The 20,104-nt window shown below is 44.6% G+C and overlaps 1 protein-coding gene across 7 annotated transcripts in view; it reads left to right on the top strand.

Moving 5' to 3' along the window:
• The first annotated feature begins 5,279 nt into the window (after positions 1–5,279).
• fn1b (fibronectin 1b) overlaps positions 5,280–20,104 on the top strand; it is a 33,098-nt gene continuing 18,273 nt past the window's right edge. For 5 of the 7 annotated variants that reach the window (XM_076303614.1, XM_076303611.1, XM_076303609.1 and 2 more), the window contains exons 1-20: positions 5,280–5,613; positions 5,914–6,039; positions 6,387–6,524; positions 6,608–6,739; positions 7,146–7,283; positions 8,340–8,492; positions 8,708–8,896; positions 9,197–9,379; positions 9,660–9,836; positions 11,333–11,488; positions 11,949–12,077; positions 12,638–12,775; positions 14,047–14,168; positions 15,466–15,634; positions 15,990–16,172; positions 16,472–16,600; positions 16,837–16,926; positions 17,211–17,411; positions 18,477–18,755; positions 19,128–19,391. In XM_076303614.1, the coding sequence (XP_076159729.1) occupies positions 5,460–5,613; positions 5,914–6,039; positions 6,387–6,524; positions 6,608–6,739; positions 7,146–7,283; positions 8,340–8,492; positions 8,708–8,896; positions 9,197–9,379; positions 9,660–9,836; positions 11,333–11,488; positions 11,949–12,077; positions 12,638–12,775; positions 14,047–14,168; positions 15,466–15,634; positions 15,990–16,172; positions 16,472–16,600; positions 16,837–16,926; positions 17,211–17,411; positions 18,477–18,755; positions 19,128–19,391 (3,250 nt within the window). In that variant the 5' untranslated portion in view covers positions 5,280–5,459. The remainder of the gene's footprint in view (positions 5,614–5,913; positions 6,040–6,386; positions 6,525–6,607; positions 6,740–7,145; positions 7,284–8,339; positions 8,493–8,707; positions 8,897–9,196; positions 9,380–9,659; positions 9,837–11,332; positions 11,489–11,948; positions 12,078–12,637; positions 12,776–14,046; positions 14,169–15,465; positions 15,635–15,989; positions 16,173–16,471; positions 16,601–16,836; positions 16,927–17,210; positions 17,412–18,476; positions 18,756–19,127; positions 19,392–20,104) is intronic. The other 2 variants (XM_076303613.1, XM_076303610.1) reach the window with 1 other exon arrangement.

The following is a 20,104-nucleotide window of genomic DNA, read 5'->3' as shown; positions in this document are numbered from 1 at the left end:
GATGGTCATGGGTGTGGATGTGTGAGAACATCTCCTCTATCTTCCTCCTCCTCCTCCTCCAGGCTGTCAGAGGGATGTGCCAGCTGGCACGATGAGGCAAGTCGGGGAAGTGAGGGCCAGGGAACATGGAGCAGATGGACCTGAGGCGCTGGGTCCAACCCCCTCCTCCAGCCCCCGTAGAGGTCAGAACCACCTCCACCACCCACGGCGCCAAGCACGCAGGAGAACTACGCCAACTCTCCGGACCAGACAACGTCAGACACATGCCCTAGAACACGACCCGAGGGGGGGGGAGAAAGAAACATAAAAAGAGTTGCGAGAGAGAGAGAAAACAACAGTAAAGGAAGGAAAGATGAAAAAGAGAGATGGTGAGATAGTGGGTATAGGGGAAGAGAAGTGCTGTTTTGTCATGACAGGCCGCTCGTTATCTCAAGGGGATTTGTTGCTGTTGGCTTTTTATCCCGTAGCTATACAGGCTGTCACCAGGAAGCTATCAATTTCCAGGAATGAAAATAAAATGCAAAAATAGTCAAATTAAGTGACCACTCACAGACAGAGCCTGTGGCTTGGCCAGATTGCGTTGTTATTATAGCACTGCCTGTTATGACAGATTCAGCAACAGACCGAAAAGTACAGGGTCTATATTTTATCTGAAATGGGTGTCTGCTACAGAGATTAAACCTTCTTCAACAATAAAAAAATTCTGGCTTTAAATACTGTATGCAAACTTAAAAGTAAAATATGTAAAAAACATGTATTTCATATATCTGATTTTATTGCATGCTGCTTGATTAAATTTTATTCACTGCATTATTGATATGCAGAAGTAACTGCACAACTGTTTAATAAAATAAACTGTCAATGCAATATGTGACACACCACACCCATGGATAGAAAATCTCTGCATTTCTGTTATGTTTGAAATACTGCCCCTTGTGGCTATTATGTGAAATGCAACACTGTATGAGACAAAGGAGAAAAGGAGACGGAGGCAGATGGAGGAGGATGTATGCAACAGATGACTGACAGGACGGGGACGGTCTGGCCACTTACTTCACTGTAACAAAAGTATTGAATATCATTTATCCCACAGTTACAGGAAATATGGCAAATTACACTACTGCGTGGAAAGTGCTGTTTTCTGGCCTAGATGATTAATAGAAAATTGCATAATACCTGATCGTTGACATTGCTTGCCCTCTACCTTAGTAACTGTATCGATTTTAGATCATGATTGTATCATATAATATAATCTCACTTAAAAAATAAACAAATTACCACCATAATACACCAATAGACAGATAACTCTAAATAAGTCTGATTCTGTTTTTAAAAATAGAAAGTAGAAATCAGTTGACTCTTGTCATGAAAACAGGAAGACAATCATGCTAACATAACATAACATAACATAACATAACATAACATAACACTCATCTGACTGTGATTGTATGCACACATTTCACTGATGCTGGATGTGTGTGTGTGTGTGTGTGTGTGTGTGTGTGTGTGTGTGTGTGTGTGTGTGTTTCACCACTGGCTGTGTATCCGAGGCCCATAGACTGATCCCATTTCACCAGTCCCGGTTTGACCATAAGACGGAGGCTGAGGTCATGTCTGAGCCCTGGCTCTTTTCACGCTTAAAGATAGGCACAGCACATGTGCTACAAATACAGATTAACCAAGGTCTTATCAGCCAGTTGAACTTGGGTCACAGACCTAGATCGTTTTCAGTGACTTTGTTTAAATTTCGAGCTGAGTCACCGTTAGCCTCCACATAGAAGCTGCCTCCTGAAATAAAACATACTGCAAGTCGACATGTTGGCAGACATGAAACATGACTTAGATATGGGCCTGCAAGAGTATGGTTAGTTTAACATTAAGGAGTAATCTTAGTGACAGCAACAATCTGCACATTTTTTCTGTGGGAAAGTTAGTCCAGGAGAGTACATGCTTATGTCTTTCCCCTTCTTTTTCAGCACTAGGCTGAGTTACAGGAACCGTATTGTGCCCACTAAGTGCCAAACACCGTGGCCCTCTAAAGACATGAGTGTCTACATCTATATCTACATAGAAGCGCACATGGTTCTAGGACGATTGTTGTACTATTTTCATCATACTGTATGTGTGGCCTCTTTAATGCACATATCTGTCAACATGCTAACATCGATGAAACATGATTTAGATAAGGCACTGCATGTTCCATTTAATGTTAAGAAGTAGTGTAATGACAGCGTGGTAAGATCCAGCCCAATCCCAGCAGACATCTGAATGTCTGTTTCCACATCTGGATAATTTTTTGGCTAGTGGAAATTTTTATATTGTTGACGGGAAGCTGCTCCTGGAGAAAGCCATATATACTTTGATTCATCTCTCATCTATCAAGCTTAAGGAAGTGATTCCTCACCCTCCAGAATCGGTTATTGGCCCAGTACCAGCGCTGCCTCGTGCCCACTAAGTGCCAACCACCGTGCCCCTCTAAAGACCCGTGAGTCAATGGGGTTCTGGTCTGACATGAGGCTTGGGGTTTTATCTTTTTTATGTAATCTCTTTCAGTAAAGCGCCTGGCCACCACAATTACGTCTCAAGCTGTCATATGTGCGTGGCCTCCGCACAGCTGTGAAATTCATCAGTGGCCTGGAATATTTGGAAAGAAAATATCGGTACAACCGGAGCCTCCATGGACAAATATGAGTCATGAAAGACCCATGTTTTTTTGTCTCTATGACTTACACTAATTTAATTGTCTGGCCGGGTGTTATGCTAGAGAGTGGAAAGCTTGTAAAGTGTTTTAGTTTGCAGAGCCTTGTACTTGTCAGACATAAACAAAATGCGGGGACTATATAGAGTCTGCATGCACACACACAGACATAAACACACACAAACAAAAACACACACACCTTCACATACAAACAAACTCTCTCCCTCTCTCACTGGCTTAGAAACAGGCCTATCTCTTCAGACCAGGCCATCCTGCCGCACACAAACACTCTCAGTCGCCCCATCACTTCAATGCTCCTACGTCTGTCTTTTCCATTGAAATCTACTCTTCCCCTCACATTGCTCTCTCTCTCTCTCTCTTTCTCTCTCTGTCTCTCTCTCTCCCTCTCTCTCTCTCTGTCTCCCCAAGCTCTCTCCACCTCCTCTCTCTGTGCATTGCCCCCCCTTTTCACACCCACACTAAAAACGTACCCACTCATTCACAAAATCCCTCACTCGCTTACTTACTCAGGTGAGTGGTGGTGGTGTGTGTGTGTTGTTGTTGTCTGAGAGACAAAGTCCTCCATGAGTCAGCTGCAAAAAAAAAAAAAAAATGTGCGTACACACGACTGATCCTGACTCAGAGCGACAGTAAGCCAGTGAGGTCACCACACTGGGCACAGACTCCTGTCCGGACGACAGAGGAGGAGGAGGAGGAGGAAGAGGATGTGGAGGAGGAAGACCAGTGGGCAGAGGAGTGACACTAAAGACTCCCTGGTGGTAGTTTTCTCCCCCACTCTCTTTCCACTGATGCAGCTTTCATAACATCCCAGATGTATGCATGTGCAGAATAAACGGTCAGTCCAGCAGCCATCACCCCTGCAAGCCTCCCAGAGGATCTCTCTGCTGGCCAGAGCTTATGTAACAATATAAATATGCTCCTTCATGACATGGCGGCTGGTAGACATATAAATTAAATATGATTAAGTGGAGAGCTACTCCCTTGAGCCCGTCCCTGAAAGCCTGGGGAGTGAACTTTTCCCCTTGGCGTATGATAGAACACAGATGCCCCCTGACATGACAGGGCCGGTGGTGGACGACTCTGTTGGGAAAAAAACAACACTACTGTTTACAATGTTGTTTTGGCAAATGTCTTCAAGAGGATCACAATTCAGCATGCATCATACACTAAGTGCTGTTATTACCCATGTATTATTACTGTATACTGTCAATACAGGCCATGTGTGGTACTTATTTGATTTACGAATGAAGCGTACTTATTGTGTCAGTTTATGTTATTACTTGGAGTTACGTCTGGATTTGGTGTTAATAATATGCAATAATAGTTGATTATACAAGAAGGACATATTATATGATAGTTAAGTACACTGTAATAAAGATTCAGGGATTCAGAAACCCACAAAAAAAAACATTACACTGAAAATAGTTACGAATGAAAAATATAACACAGTTGTGATAGCTGGATAGTATGTAATTGAAAGACATGAAAATTGGACGTTTTAAAAGTCAGATGTTTTTTTCTTTTAAGTAATTCCTGGGTAAACCCAGCCTGATCTGCCGGCGATTTCATAAAAGATTGAGCTTGGTCTGGTGATAGCCAGACTAGAAATTTCCCCCTCCTGTTATAAACACTCTCATTTGGATGACTAACCATGACCTTGTGTGTTTCATTTGTTTGGATACGTTTGAAAACTCTGCATTTTAAGATATTTGACATCCTATGTAAAAATTAGCCTCCAGAAATGAGATAACATACGTTGTTGGATTTGAGCCTTTGGTCAGGAATGCCTCTTCTGTTTCTGACTGGAAAAAGTTTTGCAACCTTCTCCAGACAGCAAGTCACTGTCTGCCCATGGTATAGACATGGTTGCCTCCATGGTAACATCCTTGTAAATGCACATGCCCAAAGCACATTTGCAGATGCTTAAAAGCCCACTGTAATGAGTATTGATGTGCAGATGTCATCTAAAATAAGAATGGAAAGTTGCACAACTAGCAGAAAGGAAACTCATATGTCATCCAAAGATATTCACTCAAATGGAAATGGAGATAATGCACAATTAGCTCTCAGATTTATGTATCAGACAGGAAAAATCGTTTTTAGTTCTAGTTTTAAAATGTTATGCGTGCCCTAAATCTACATTCACGTCTCTACCTTGAAACACCTAATTGTACATTTTACTTCATTCTTAATTTTTTTATCATAAGAGGAAGATTGTCTGCCACAAGACAATTGTACTGGATACCATTTAAAGTGCAATATTTATAACATCTGTTATTAGTGTTGGTCAATAATACTTCTACTGATGTCTTACATGATTCATAAACACAAATGTAATTTCTTCATTACAACTGTTAAACTGTTAAAAGTATCGCTGCTTCCAATTCACTTACAGTAATGATCAGTATCCTATGCACATCCAGTAAGAGGTGTTCCTCGACCCCTGCGAGGAAGAGTCAGGTTAGTGAGACTGACGCACACCAAAGCGTGGGTTGTGGGACGGCCCATCTCCATCCGCGCGTCCAGAGAGCCAAATAAAAGCGCCTTCCAGCTATTCACTCGACCTAATACGGCTGCAGTCTGGTGGAGGTTGAGGAGCCAAGAGAAGGCAGCAGGGGGATAAACCGGGGCCACCATTTGACAAAGCCTCCACTACATTCTTTCCTCCGGTCCAGCACATTTGAACAGAAATAGTGGAGAGTAAATTCAAGTAAACGAAGTCACTTATAAATTGAAGAAAATGACGAGGGGTCCTGTGACAGGACTATTGGTGGCGCTGTGCATAGGCACAGCGGTCCATTGTCTGCCCAAGACTTCGGAACGAGCAAAAAGAACGACCCAGCAACAAGTTATCCCCGAGATGGATGACCCGTCGACCGTTCCCTACTCCTCATGTAAGTTCGCCTGTGTTATGTGAGAATCCGTGAAAGACATAACCATTGGCATCCGAGTGTAATTTAGACAGATTCAGGATTCAGCATAGCCTACATTTAATGTAGATTGTTGTATATTATGCAGTTGTAGATCTTAATGTAACACAATTGTCTATAGTCATTCGAATTTAATTAGCCTTTTTGTGTCGTACGTAGGCCATCCAAATGAGAATTGGTTATAAAGCTAATCGCTGTACTATTCAAGCTCGTCCGAATAAACGGTGAAGAAGTTTATTGTGTGCATTCACCTTTTCCCTATAGCCCAATGCACGGATAGCGGTCGTGTTTATAGATTAAACGACCAATGGGAGCGGACATATCTGGGCAGCACACTGCTCTGCACTTGTGAGGGTGCTGCAGGAATTAAATGCGTATCCAAGCCCGCAGGTGAGGCAACCTGTATGTCCTGCTGTAGCCCGTCCGTGTTCATCTCACCTCCGCTAATTATTTGTGGTCATCGTCTCGCCTTCTAACTCACTACATACATTGATGAAATGACTTACTTTACCGTGGTGTAACATGATTTGGGGGCTAATTTCTCATTTCAGTCATGGATATTAATTTAGAGGTCTTCACACTGGAGCATGGACTAATTGGGGGAATGAGTGTATTTGTGCGCTCCACTGCGGTGGGTGCGCGCTACAATTCCGTATGGGATCCGTACGTAATATACGTACGTAACGTACGTTAAATGTGAGTATGCCGTCTGATCTATCTTCCTATGCCCCCCGCAGCTGAAGAGACTTGTTATGACAAAATTAACACGCGGACTTACCAAGTCGGAGAGACTTACGAGCGTCCCAAGGATGGCATGATCTGGGACTGCACATGTATCGGTTCCGGAAGGGGCAAAATCAGCTGCACAATAGCCAGTGAGTTCTACAACCATTTTGGTTACTTGTTGCATACAGTAGGGTTTAAGGATATGCTATTAACGAGTATTGACGCTTCTCAGACCGTTGCCATGAAGGAGGGAACTCGTATAAGATTGGTGACACTTGGAGAAGGCCACACGACACTGGAAACTACATGCTGGAGTGCGTTTGCCTCGGCAATGGAAAGGGAGAATGGACCTGCAAACCAGTGGGTGAGTCATACTTTCAAACACTTCTGCTTTGAGTGAATAACTGCGCCCAAATTGTGAAGCAAACTCAACAGAAGGACCAAAGTTCACTAGGTTTTTCTCCGAGGTTAAGCAATTCGCCATTGCCGAACAAATATTAGGCTACAGGACAGTGATTCACAGCAAACCAAGTTCAAGTTGTCAAACAAATGTGTTTGTCCAGTTGTCTTTTTAGTCTCTGGTTGAACATTGAATTGAATGCAGTACCGGTAATGTACAGTATGTGACACTACCCCTGTGTCAACAAACCTGTAGCCCACAAGTGATAAATTGAAATGCTAACAGATTTTCAATATTTGGTCATCCTGTTCTGGGACCGTTTTCAGTGTGAGTTGGTTACTGGAATTCTAAACCTCTGGTTGTTCTACAGCGGAACGTTGCTATGACAATGCTGCGGGATCCTCCTATGTGGTTGGTGAGACTTGGGAGAAACCTTACCAGGGCTGGATGGTAGTGGACTGCACTTGCCTCGGAGAGGGCAACGGCCGCATCACCTGCACTTCCAGAAGTAAGACTCAGATCCAGTGATTTTCCATCTGATTGGTTGATCCACAGCTGCCATCATTTTTGCATGTAGAATTTTCAATTCCAGTCCAGTGACATCTGATCTCAGAGCAGTCAGAGAGAAAATACGAATGAGGTCAGGTCTCCCCCCACTCTCTCCCCAAAACCACAGGCTCTTAAATGTGAGGTGGTGCTGTGCTGTGCTCAAGCAGCAGGGCGATCCTGTTTCTCATCAAGTTGTTATATGCTATTACAGCCTAACCCCAGTGGGCAAATGCAGCCCTCCACCTGGGCTGGGGGAACAGACCCCCTTTCATAGAGCAAAACCACTGGGTCAGAATGGCCTTTTAAGGCCTGGAGTCTGTCTCCTTGGCTTGACAATACATAGACATAAAATAGTATAATAGTCAGTCAGTCTATTTATAGAGTATAGATAGTGGTGTGCCTTCTAAGCCTCTGTTTCAGAAGCGTTCGAAAAACAGTGGTTGTTAGTTGAAGTTAAATGGGTCAAATTCTTGACGAGAACAGCAATCAAATGCATTGTGTTGACACAATACTATAGCCAGGTCCCTTGCATTATCCTGCAAGCATGCAGGCGTTACGCCCTTGTGACATCATCAGCACAGCTGTATGAGGCTGGAGCGTGAAGTGGAAAATGACAGCATGGACGCTGAAAGATTATCATTATCGGGGGAGAGGGGAGGGAGGGGAGACGCCATTAAGTGCATGGCAAGCTTCCTAAAACCGTTCCTGTTTGCAGCTGTAAACGTCATGTTCTGATAGTTCAATCTGGAAAGACTGGAGGCAGAAAAGAAAATGGAAAAAGGCTTTCAATGGGGCCTTGAACATGAGTTAAAATGAGTGAAAATATGTTTATTTGAAATAATTTTGTAATTTTAATAATACATTTGTATTTGCTGTAACTACAGCTTCAACATCTCATCACATTTTGGAAATTCTAGAGACATTTCGTCTTCTTGACATCATGAAATGTAACCGTGATGCAATTATTTGTGTTGTGTCCTGATTAAGATTGGCAACGTCCTCTCTGTTTCCTCAGACCGTTGCAATGACCAGGACACGAAAACCTCCTACCGAATCGGAGACACCTGGACCAAGACAGATGCCCGTGGACACACCCTGCAGTGTCTGTGCACTGGAAATGGCCGCGGCGAGTGGAAGTGTGAGAGGCACACCACTGGTCAAGCTACCGGTGAGTTCCAGACACTTTGGGAACGCAATCTAATCAGACAAACCCTCCACAATAACTGTCAGAGCTGTTTAGTCGGGTCCGTTATCCTAGGTTTCTAACAGTGTGGTTTCTGACACTGTATACTGTTATGCTAACTGTAACCTTACTTAGCTTACTGACCTTACTTACTCTAACTGATAATGCTCCTCCTCTCGTCTGTCGCTCATCTGGCTCAGCTGGTACGGTGACCCGAGTCGGCCCAGTCGTGTACCAGCCCAACGCCCTGCCCGAAGCTCCCACCGAGGGCACATGCACATCCCAGTCGGGGGTCACCTACTCCGTGGGCATGCGCTGGATCAGGACCCAGGGCAGCAAGCAGATGCTGTGCACGTGCCTGGGCAACGGAGTCAGCTGTGAGGAGTGGGGTAGGTGCTGCATAGGAGAGAGACAAGGAAGCCTGGGAAATGTAGTATGAAGCAGTCAAAATGTCCTTGGCAGTTTAGGGAAAATATGGGAAACATAAGTGTGTTGTAGTCAAAGAGGATTCTTCCTCATAAAGTAATATAGTTAAGTAGTATAGTAATTTAGTATAGTAACATGATATACATATCACTTTTGGTGTCTGAAGTGAAGATTTTCACCAAGGGAGACAAGAAGCGGTGAGTTTCTTTTCTAGGACGCCATTTTGAAAGTGTCTCCCTCTTGTGTGCCTTGTTATTTCACAGAGGGCCAGTCTCAAGTGTACGGCGGGAACTCGGACGGTAAGCCCTGCGCCTTCCCCTTCGTGTTCAATGGAAGGACCTACTACTCGTGCACCTCCGAGGGCCGCTCTGACGGTCAGCTGTGGTGCAGCACCTCCTCCGACTATGACACCGATGCCCAGTACTCCTTCTGCACTGAGAAGACAGGTGAGGACCTGTACTGAATGACCTACAGAAACCAGACTGCCTTCGTACAGTAATGGTGTTGACTTCAAGCAACGAATATAAAAATAAAGAATGATCTCATGACATGTTATCAGTTTCTAACTTCACTTCTATGGCACTGTTCTTCAATTCAATAACACAGAAATGGATTCTTTGTCTTACACCGTCGTGATCAGACATGATCAGTTCACCTGCTGTATTGAGCACGGATAGAAAGGTTTGTTATGCTGATGAGCTTGTATGTTGCCATCTTGTCTTCCAGCTGTGGTGGCCACCCGCGGGGGTAACTCCAACGGTGCTCTCTGCCAGTTCCCCTTCATCTACAACGGCCGAAACTACACCGACTGCACTGCCGACGGCCGCCGCGACGGCATGAAGTGGTGCGGCACCACCACCAATTACGACGGCGAGCAGAAGTTTGGGTTCTGTCCCATGGCTGGTGAGTCATGCCTTCCATCTGTGGCTGAGTATGAGTGACTGTGACCTTTCTGCTGTGTGGTTTAGAGGTGATGCCAGTAGCCTAAATGCTAAGAACTAGTTGGTTGAGTTCCTATGAAGTGAACTGCCAAAAGGTATGTTTTTGTAGCTAAAATGATAATTATGGATTGGACAGGAATTTCCTTTAAGAATAACCTCAGGACTCGTTAAATGATGCCATTTGCCATTTTTAAAATGGTGCTATTCATTCATTTCAAGTCACTAAGCAGCCAGTGCATAAAAATGGTTGGTGAGTCAAGTCTCATTGAAAGACGTATCCAAAAGCAATTCACAAACCAATTGCTGTTGTATTTGTATTGCTGTTTACAGTTCTGTAGCTCTGATGAATGCTTAAAGGCTGTGCAGTAGAGCCTACCAGTGCAGTGGATGGCCGGTCTGCGCGGTTTGCGTGCTTTTTAATTGGCTTTTAAGTGACAGGGCGGCCCTGACCATAAAGGCAGCTGAGTGTCACGGCCAGGGATATGAGCTCAGGCCCATGCAGCCATTAAAGCCAGTGGGCCTGTTTAAGAGCCTGTAATGATTCACCATAACGAGCGTTTGATTTGTGGTAGCGCTGGACACAGGAGTCCTGAGGGATGCCAACTCTTTAGGACGCTGCACACACACACACACACACACACACACACACACGCAGACACACACACACACACGCACGCACACACACAGACACACACACACACACACACACACACTTGGAAATACCTCTGGCTCTGTTCCAGATAGACAAAGCTCCTAGTTCACATGTTATATACACAGGAGTAACATTGGTAATACGGTAGTTTGACACTCACACTTTCACAATGTCAATGTCATGCAAATGCATACAACCAAATCATCATGTATTTAATAACTATATTTAACTTTGACATTGGCTCAGTGGACATACATACTCAGAATATCAGAGCCTTTGCACATTATTACAGCTTAATGTGACTAGCAACAAAGTTTAGCACATGAACTCAGACATTGATTTCTCCTCACATTTTTGCACTTCTGGTTAGATGCAAACTGCATTTTGTTGTCTTTGTACTTGCACTCTGCACAATGACAATAAAGTTGAATCTAATCTAATCCGAATCTAATCTAATCTAATGTGAAGGGTAGCTAGCTACTTTTGTATGTTCCAGTTTAACCTTTGACAGCTTGTCAGTCATTTCACTGGTATTACCCCTATTGGTCCAAACTTCTCAAATGTTGCCACTTGTGGGATGGTTTTATGGCCTGCAACAAGCATACCAAGGACACAAACTTGCACATTTTTATGAAGAATTCCATCTTTTGCTAAATTTATGCATTTACCCTTTTACACTTTATCGCACACTTTTGAAATCTAATGTGGCCTCTAATCAAGGCTAAATTGGAGACTGTGTGCAGCATGTCTTTCTTATTGACATTGTTGAACACTCTGAAGCTGAATTGAGTGGTGTCGCTCCACAGCCCACGAGGAGGTGTGCACCACCAGCGATAGTATCATGTACCGCATGGGCGACGAGTGGGACAAGCGCCACGACGTCCTGGGTCACATGATGCGCTGCACGTGTCTGGGCAATGGCCGCGGTGAATGGAGCTGCACGGCCTACTCTCAGCTCAGAGGTACGTTCACCCAGACTCCTATATTTATGTATACGTAAAAATAAAATCAGGTTTATAGGCCAAGTATACTTACGTATACAAGGAATTTGGTCTCTGCAGTTTTCACCCGTGAATTAGTGAACACACAGAGCACACAGCGAACACAGAGTGAGGTCAAGCACACAATGAGCACACAGTGAGGTCAAGCACACACTAACTAACTAAGTTTAACTTATAGCACCAATACTTTCTTATACAGTAACTGTATGTTGACTTGTTGTGCACTTGTTCACTTACTATGGGGAAATATTCAGACTTATTCATTTAATTGTAATTGTTCTTGCGCTCTTCAGTTGTTGCCTTTCAACTTCTGTGATTGGAAGTGTGGAATGCTATGCATCTCATTTATATAATCTATTACTGAGAATTCTACTGTAAGCTGGCCAGTAATGCTGTTTTCTGTTGATCGTCTCCCATCCAGATCAGTGCATTGTTGACAGCAACACTTATGACGTGAACCAGCAGTTCAGCAAGCGCCACAATGAAGGTTACATGATGAACTGCACCTGCTTTGGCCAGGGGAGGGGCCGTTGGAAGTGCGATGCCATCGGTACGTAGATCACCTAACACACACACACACACACACACACACACACACACACACACACACACACACACACACACAGACTTAAAATATGTATTTTCTAGCGGCTAGGCTGCTTGTTATTCTTCTGCATTTCTTGGCTAGGCTGAGTCTGAGTACACAGCAGCCGTGAGGTTTGTTGTACTTGATTTCGAGACCACAATTTCCTCCAATTCACTGGCTCAGTGAAGGAGAATGAGAGGAAATCGGCCTGTTCTGCCTGTTCTGTCTGGTCGCATTTGCATTTGGGAAACGGCATGGGGAATGGGGAAGGATGTGGTGGCTCAAGCCAATGAAAAACACCTTATCCCCTTGGCCACACCCATAGACATGCAAAAGCGTAAAGATAAACACACACACACACACACACACAAACAAACACCAAGATGCTATGGAACACATATATAAACATTAAGTCATAATACCATGACATAACCTTGTACCCTCTGTAATTACATCCAGAACCAAATCTAGAACAAAATGTTCTAGATTCTTATTCACTTGGCTATTTCTCTCTTCAAACCCAGACCAGTGTCAGGAGCCTGAGACCAAAGTCTACTACCAGATCGGAGACTCCTGGGACAAAGTCATCCATGGAGCTCGTTACAGGTGCTCCTGCCATGGCAACGGCCTCGGAGAGCACGCCTGTGAACCTCTTCAGTCAGGTGAGAACATTGCTTCGCTTTTTCAGGATTTGCTTGTCTGATAGCCGCGCAAACATACAAATATGTTGGAAAGCTACTGACTGGGGGACAAAGCTTGTTGTGGCTAGGCTGAGAGACAGTAATGGAAGGCAAAAAAAGGATTTTCTGTGAGTCATGCAATGTTTATTTTTCTCCAGGACGTTCTCCTTTCACACTAGCTAAACCCCAGCCCCTTCATTACATGCTATTCAGGGGTGTTTTGAATTGAAATGGGGGTTACCATCAACCCTGTGTGTGTGTGTGTGTGTGTGTGTGTGTGTGTGTCAGGGTGCCGTACTTTGATGTTAACCAGATGGAGTTGGGTGTGCGTCGATAGCAGCTCCCACATCTCTAGCTCCAGTGCAAGCATATTAGCAAAGTAAAAATAAACTAAAATAAAATTCATATGACTGGCCTGGACACTTTTTGAGGAATTTTACTGGTTTAGGATTAATTTAGGCCATACCTTAGAGAAGGTCTATCCTCTCTAACTCTAACAGGAAGTCTCTGTAATATAATTGTAATGAATCCCCCATCCAGCACTAGTGTGGAAGGTGTGAGATATCTCTCAGACCAGGGGCTTGTGTCAAAGAAGCCTTGTGGCTTGAGCAAATTGCCAACAGCTGCTCCCCGGGCCAGTCTGGGACAAAAGGAGATTTAAGGACAGCAAAACATGAAGTCCTGGTGTGAGATTTAACACAGGGATCAGACAGGGATGGTCTCCTCTCCTGGGTTGCGAATTGAGCCGAATCAAAAAAAGCTTCTCCGCGGCGCTGACTCAAGCTCATTCCCTTCCTGGGCTCGTCTTGCCGGGTCAAGATGTTCTTCCAACTGGAATTTTTTCCCCCTCCTGTTATTTATTTATTTTTCGTTTGAAGGGTAATTTTATCCTGCACACCTTAGTGTGCTAGTGCACATTCCATGATCCCAGCATTTAGACTAGAGCTCTGCACATTCATACTTTCAAGTGGCCTGAACTACAATACACTTGAAAATGACTAACATGATATACACAATTTTTATATGGCATATGTGATTACCAGAGTAGTTGGTGCTTAAGGTTGGTTCAGTATTAGGATCAGCCATGTGTAATTTTACAGCAGGCTATTAGTTTAAGGACACTTCATATAAATCGGAGCTCAAGCACTGTATACAAGCCTCTTCCATTTCCAAATCCTGCAGAGTGTAGTACGTACGTGTGAAATGTAAACAAACCTCCTGTGTACTACAAGGCTAATCTCCTGTTCCATCAGGTGGCCAGGGGCCAGTGAGGGTGATCATCACAGAGGCTGGCACGCAGCCCGACTCCCACCCCATCCAGTGGAACCCACCCCCCTCCGCACACATCATCCAGTACATCCTCAAGTGGAGAGTGGTGAGTGCCTCTCCCTCCACTACTGTTGGTCACGTGTGTTCACAAATGATTCATTTTTTGATATTTGCATTATAGGCCTAGATAATAAGATATATCTATCTAACCCTAAGATTGATATTTGGAAAAAGAATGTTGGGTTTCACAACTTTTACACATTTCAGTGTGTTTGTATTTCCAGTGTACACGCCACTTTCTGTTAATTAAAAAACTTAGTAGGCAAAGACATGATCTTTTACATAGAGACTCTCCAAACATTAACTAGAAAGTTTGCGCAAGGCAAGGGAACAGGACAGAATTGGCTCCAGCCAAGCACACACAAACAGGCTGAAGTCCTTGAACTTGAGGGTGGCATGCACGGTAAACATGCTTTATGGTCATGACAGAGTGTCCATTTGAGGTCAGCCGTCCCCAACAGTTCCAACACACTTTCCTGTATTAATTGAATGTTTCGTGTTTGCACATTAAAATTGGAAATCGTGCAGTAAAGATGTGAATGGCCCTTTGAGCTCTCTCTCTCTGAAGGGCTGTTTAAGTTGTCAAAATGTAGGAAATGCTTCGGGTAATTGCGCTCAAGCACACAGACTCTGAAGTGGTCGGTGTGTGATTTCACGGGCAGGTTTTCCCTCAGTAACAGCTCTGTTTGTTTATTTGCATAGTCCAAGGGGAATGGCCATAGGTCTCCTGCACTCGTTTTTTCTGTCTGACTCTTTCATCCTCTCTTTTCTCACTCTGTAACATCTGCTGTAGTCTGTCTCCCACTCTTACTCTCTCTCTCTTTTCCTCCTCCCCATGGTTATGAAAGGTGTGTTTTTTTTCTCCTCTTGAATGCCAGCATGAAAGTTTCCACCTTTGCGATGCCAAGAGGACCATTAAAGCTCTCCTTGCAAAAAAAGCATAATTTTGTATGACCTCACCCCATTGGCATGTAAACATAATAAAGTTGTGTGTTGTTTCACCATCTTTACCAGTTTTACCAATGAGCATCTGTAATTGTATGTCAAGGCAGCCAATTTCGCCCATAGCACAGAGCAGACTGTTTTATTAGTCATTTGATTTATAATACTATTACATATTTTTGTAATGATTTGGCCCTTTATTGAGAGGACAGGGACTAATAGACTTGCAATGAGTAGGAGAGAGATTGGGAATGTGGAGGGGGCACATGAGTCCTGGTCAGATCTGACCATAGGTCTTCGTGGGCACTCCAGTTGTGTTGTGTGGAACGCTGATTCTGCTCCCCTACACTGTGTGCTCTCTAGAGTTGTTGATACCTGGACCACTATGTTGTTGTCTACAGAAAAACACCCACAGGCCATGGAGGGAGGCTAAGATCCCCGGACACCTGAACTCGTACACCATCTCTGGCCTGAAGCCCGGCCTCACCTACGAGGGTCAGCTCCTCAGCATCCTGCGGCAGGGAGGCCGCGAGGTCACCCGCTTCGACTTCACCACCACCTACGGCACCTGTGAGTAGTCCATTTCACTCCTGTCCATCACTCCCCCTCCTGTCCACAGCTCTCTTCTCCTCCCCTCTATACTGATGATGGGTGTTGTCCTGCTCCAGTTGGCTCTCCTCACACTAAACCCACTCATCTTCGTCCTTCTCAACATTGCTCTCTTCTCAACATAGCCTTTTCTCTCCTCTTCTGTCTTCACCGTTCTTGTCTTCTTATTTCATCTTTCACTTCTTCTCTTTCCTCACTCTCCTCTCTTTCCTCTCTTCTTCTTGCCTATCTATCCTTTCCTTCCTTTTCTGTGGTCGGGTCTTGTCTCTTCATCATTACACCTCCCCCCCTCACCACTTCCTCTCTCCTTCTCCAGTGAACACGGCTGAGGGAGAGACCAGACAACCAACCTCTCCAGATGTGGTGGACATCTCGGAGTCCGTGACGGAGATCACCTCCAACAGCTTCGTCATCTCCTGGGTCTCTGCCTCCGACACCATCTCTGGCTTCAGGGTGGAGTATGAGCTCACGGAGGACGGCTCCACACCCAGGACTCTCGGTAGGTGGTGCTTCCTAATGCTAAGTTGTTTTCAACAAACAACAACAACAATATACCTCAGCTGTGTCTGTTTGTAAATGTTAACTCGTACATTTAGTTAGCTTAAAGTTGAATACAGTATGACAATCTCTTATACAATATATTATATATATAATCTCTTGCCTCATAGTATGCCTCATGGACTGCATGTGACCTTAAAGTTAGACAGGCAAGTGTATGGTGAGGAACAGTCTGAGATGCATTGCCACTGAGTGAAAAAGTCATTAATAACGATATAACTGATATCGTTCCATCTGTAGACCTCCCCAACACACAGAACTCAGTGACCATCAACGACCTCCTGCCTGGTCGCCGTTACAACGTGCGTGTGCATGAGATCTCGCCCGGGGGTGAACCCACTCTCATCCTCACCACCACCCAGACCACCGGTGAGTCCACGCCCAGCCATATGACGTCGACATCTGGCAAACATCAAAACACATCGTTCCAGTCATGTTGCAGAACTCTTACTAGAAACCGGTGTTTTGAGCTAGGATGAATTATCCGAGAGATTTGTTGGAGAGCTTGTGCTGGCTATGTCTTCGGGGGGAGAGCTGCTGGATCATAGTGAACTGCTCAGATTATGAGGTTGCATTACTGACTGATGGCTCTCACACCTGTACAGCTCCTGATGCCCCAGCTGAGCACTCTATCAATGACGTTGGAGAGACGGCCATTGTCATCAGCTGGACCAAGCCCCAAGCTCCTATCACTGGTATGTAGCCTACAACTTTCGGCCCTTGCCGGATGCAGTTAGATAAACAGAAAGGGTCTTTGTTGTCTCAGTCTGTGCAGCTGTACACCGTCTCTTTGTATTCTTTGTTTGCACCTTAGACACTAATTGTTAATGAAACTGATGAGTGAGAAAAATAATTTAACTAGTAGTTTTATTGTTTTCACATTAAGGCTCTTAGAAAACATGTTTGGATGAGGGGAATGCAAAGCAAGTGTGAAAATAATTAATTATTCTGTGTTTTTGTTTGTGTGTGTGTGTTAAAGGTTACCGTGTGGTCTACAAACCATCCATTGAGGGATTCACACCATCCACTGAGCTCACCCTTCCCGACGACGCTACCAGAGTGACCCTGGGTGACCTTTTGCCCGGTGTGCTGTACAACATCAGCATCTATGCTGTCGAGGACGACATGGAGAGCGAGCCTGTGTTCGTTCAGGTGACCACTGCTGGAGAGCCCACTTCTGGTAAGCCACCATTTTCACAGACTTCTGCTACAAACTAGATATTCTGTAACAATGACTCATTCAATTCAATGGAGAGCGAGGTTTGTAGTTTATCTTACTTACTGAATTACATGCACATATTTACCTACTTATTTACCTACCCATACAAACTTATACACTCAATGAATTAGACTTATTTACTTTAACATTTTACTTATTAGAGGCACATTGCGGATGCTATAGCAGTGACTAAAAGACTTTGACCTTCTATTTTGGAAATGGTCTGGAAAGGCCATCAGCACGGTGGCCCTAAAGTGCAAAAACACTTACAAATTATGAAAACATCTACGTCAATTCCAACTTTAGGAAATGCTGCGAATGCATTAAACACAACCAAATATGCAAACGCACTGCAAATACAGAAACGCTGCAATATCACTGCATTCAGGAGCCACCGTACTTGGGGATTAGGGCTGCACTTGAAGTGTACACATTGTAACAAATTAGTGAATGAAGCCCAGTTCTGAATACTTTACTTGGAGGAACCTTTTGGATGGAAGGCGCCTAGCTTTCTCCCTGTAGCAGCTCAGCTCTGGAAAGGTTTATGTAAGAGCTCTGTGACATTATGAAAGTGCGGCTTGCAGTGGGAGATTTAGTGCGAGTCCAGGGCCAGGACATCCTTATAGGGACAGGTTGGAGAGTTGAGCTCTTACTTTCTACTGAATCCTGCCAGCTGGCTTCTTCTTGCTGTATCAATGTTTATATGAACTTCCTCTTTCTTTCTCTAATTCTTCCTCACCATTTGTCTATTACTTTTCCTCTTTGCTCTATGTTGACATGTTTTCTTTCTTTCTTTCATTTTCTGTCTATACTCTGCCTTATTCTCTTTCTTTCTTCCTTTCTTTCTTTCTTTCTTTTTTTCTCTCAATCACCAATATTCTCCTTTGCTGTTTCCTTTTCATTTATTTTGTATTTTCTTCTTATCCCTTATTTCTGTTAGCCTCACAACTGCTCTGTGGTGTTCTACACAGACATTTGCTTTCACCCATTATTCTCTCATCACTCATTACTACTTCCTGTCTACAGAGGAAGTGCAGGCTCCCACAGACCTCCAGTTTTTTGATGTGTCTGACATGAAGATCTCCATCACATGGACGGGTCCCCCGACCGAGGTGTCCGGATACCGCGTGGCCTTTACCCCTGTTAGCCCTGACGGCACTACCCAGAGGCCTCTGCAGTTGCCCGTTACCCACAATGCGTATGCCGAGATCACTCACCTGCAGCCCGGCACGATCTATCGCTTCTTCATCTACACCATCAATGGAGGAGTGGAGAGCCAGCCACTGGTTGGAGAGCAAGCCACAAGTGAGCAGTCAACACACACACACACACACACACACACACACACACACACACACACACACAGACTTAAAATATGTGTTTTCTAGCGGCTAGGCTGCTTGTTATTCTTCTGCATTTCTTGGCTAGGCTGAGTCTGAGTACACAGCAGCCGTGAGGTTTGTTGTACTTGATTTCGAGACCACAATTTCCTCCAATTCACTGGCTCAGTGAAGGAGAATGAGAGGAAATCGGCCTGTTCTGCCTGTTCTGTCTGGTCGCATTTGCGTTTGCGTCACACACACACACACACACACACACACACACACACACATTATAGCACTATATACTCTTCAGTGCCCTCCTCTAAGCCCCTTGACTGTCTGCCTGCCCCTCCAGAGCCTGATTCCCCCACCAGCCTGCGCTTCGACGACATCACCGAGAAGAGTGCCCTGCTCATCTGGTCCGCCCCACGTGCCACCGTCACGGGCTATCGGCTCTTCCTGACCATCGAGGGCTCCAGCCCCAAGCAGCAGCGCATCCCCAGCGACGTGACCCAGTACCGGCTGTCCAACCTGAAGCCCGACACCGACTACACGGTGCGCCTGCACTCAGAGCAGGGCAACACTCTCAGCGAGGGCGTGGAGAGCATCTTCAGCACCAGTGAGTAGCACCATTCAGATCTTACGACGTTTCAGACTATCTGAAATCTTGAATCATCTTCAGATTGTGTTCAAGCATTGCTTTCCCGTCTACCATATCAGTATTTCTCTTTTGAGATTACTCTTAGACTTTATTGCAATTTGGCTAAGACACCCCTTTTTTCTCTTTTTAGTCCATTTTCTCCTATACATTTCTTGTTTTTATCAATTATTCTATTCATACATAAAACATAAATAGAGTTGTAATATTTGTGTATGTCAGTGCACAACCCCCCCCCCCCCCACACACACACACACACACACACACTCTCTTTCTGCCATCTCCCTAAAACGTCCCTGTTTCTGTAGCCAGCCTGCCCGTCTCAGAGAATGTGTTATGGGGGTGCAATGTGTGGAAAGTGGAGACGCTTGTGGGTTCACACCCCTCTCTTTTTAGACTTCAGACACGACCACAAGTCCTCTCACCCCTCCCCTCTCCACACCTCTCTCTCTCTTCATTGGAATGAGAGATGGAGCCACTGCATAGATGTCATTTGTTCACTCATTTTCCTTTCATTTGTTTTTCATGCATCCCTCCATCATTCCTTTACTCCTCGCCTAACTCTACCTGCTCTCTCTATCTCTCTCACTCAGTATCAGTAATTCGGCAGTAAGATACTGATCTGAGACCTGTAGAATTAATGAGTCATGAAAAAATGTTTAGATTATCTCTGG

This window comes from Alosa pseudoharengus, unplaced genomic scaffold (genome assembly GCF_046254945.1).
Source record: "Alosa pseudoharengus isolate Yale_2024_CS ecotype anadromous, Long Island Sound unplaced genomic scaffold, YU_APseudo_1.1 YU_APseudo_1.1_scf_24, whole genome shotgun sequence".
Classification (NCBI taxonomy): domain Eukaryota; kingdom Metazoa; phylum Chordata; class Actinopteri; order Clupeiformes; family Clupeidae; genus Alosa; species Alosa pseudoharengus.
Note: the sequence above shows the minus strand (reverse complement) of the source record. Positions and strands in the feature narration are given on the sequence as shown.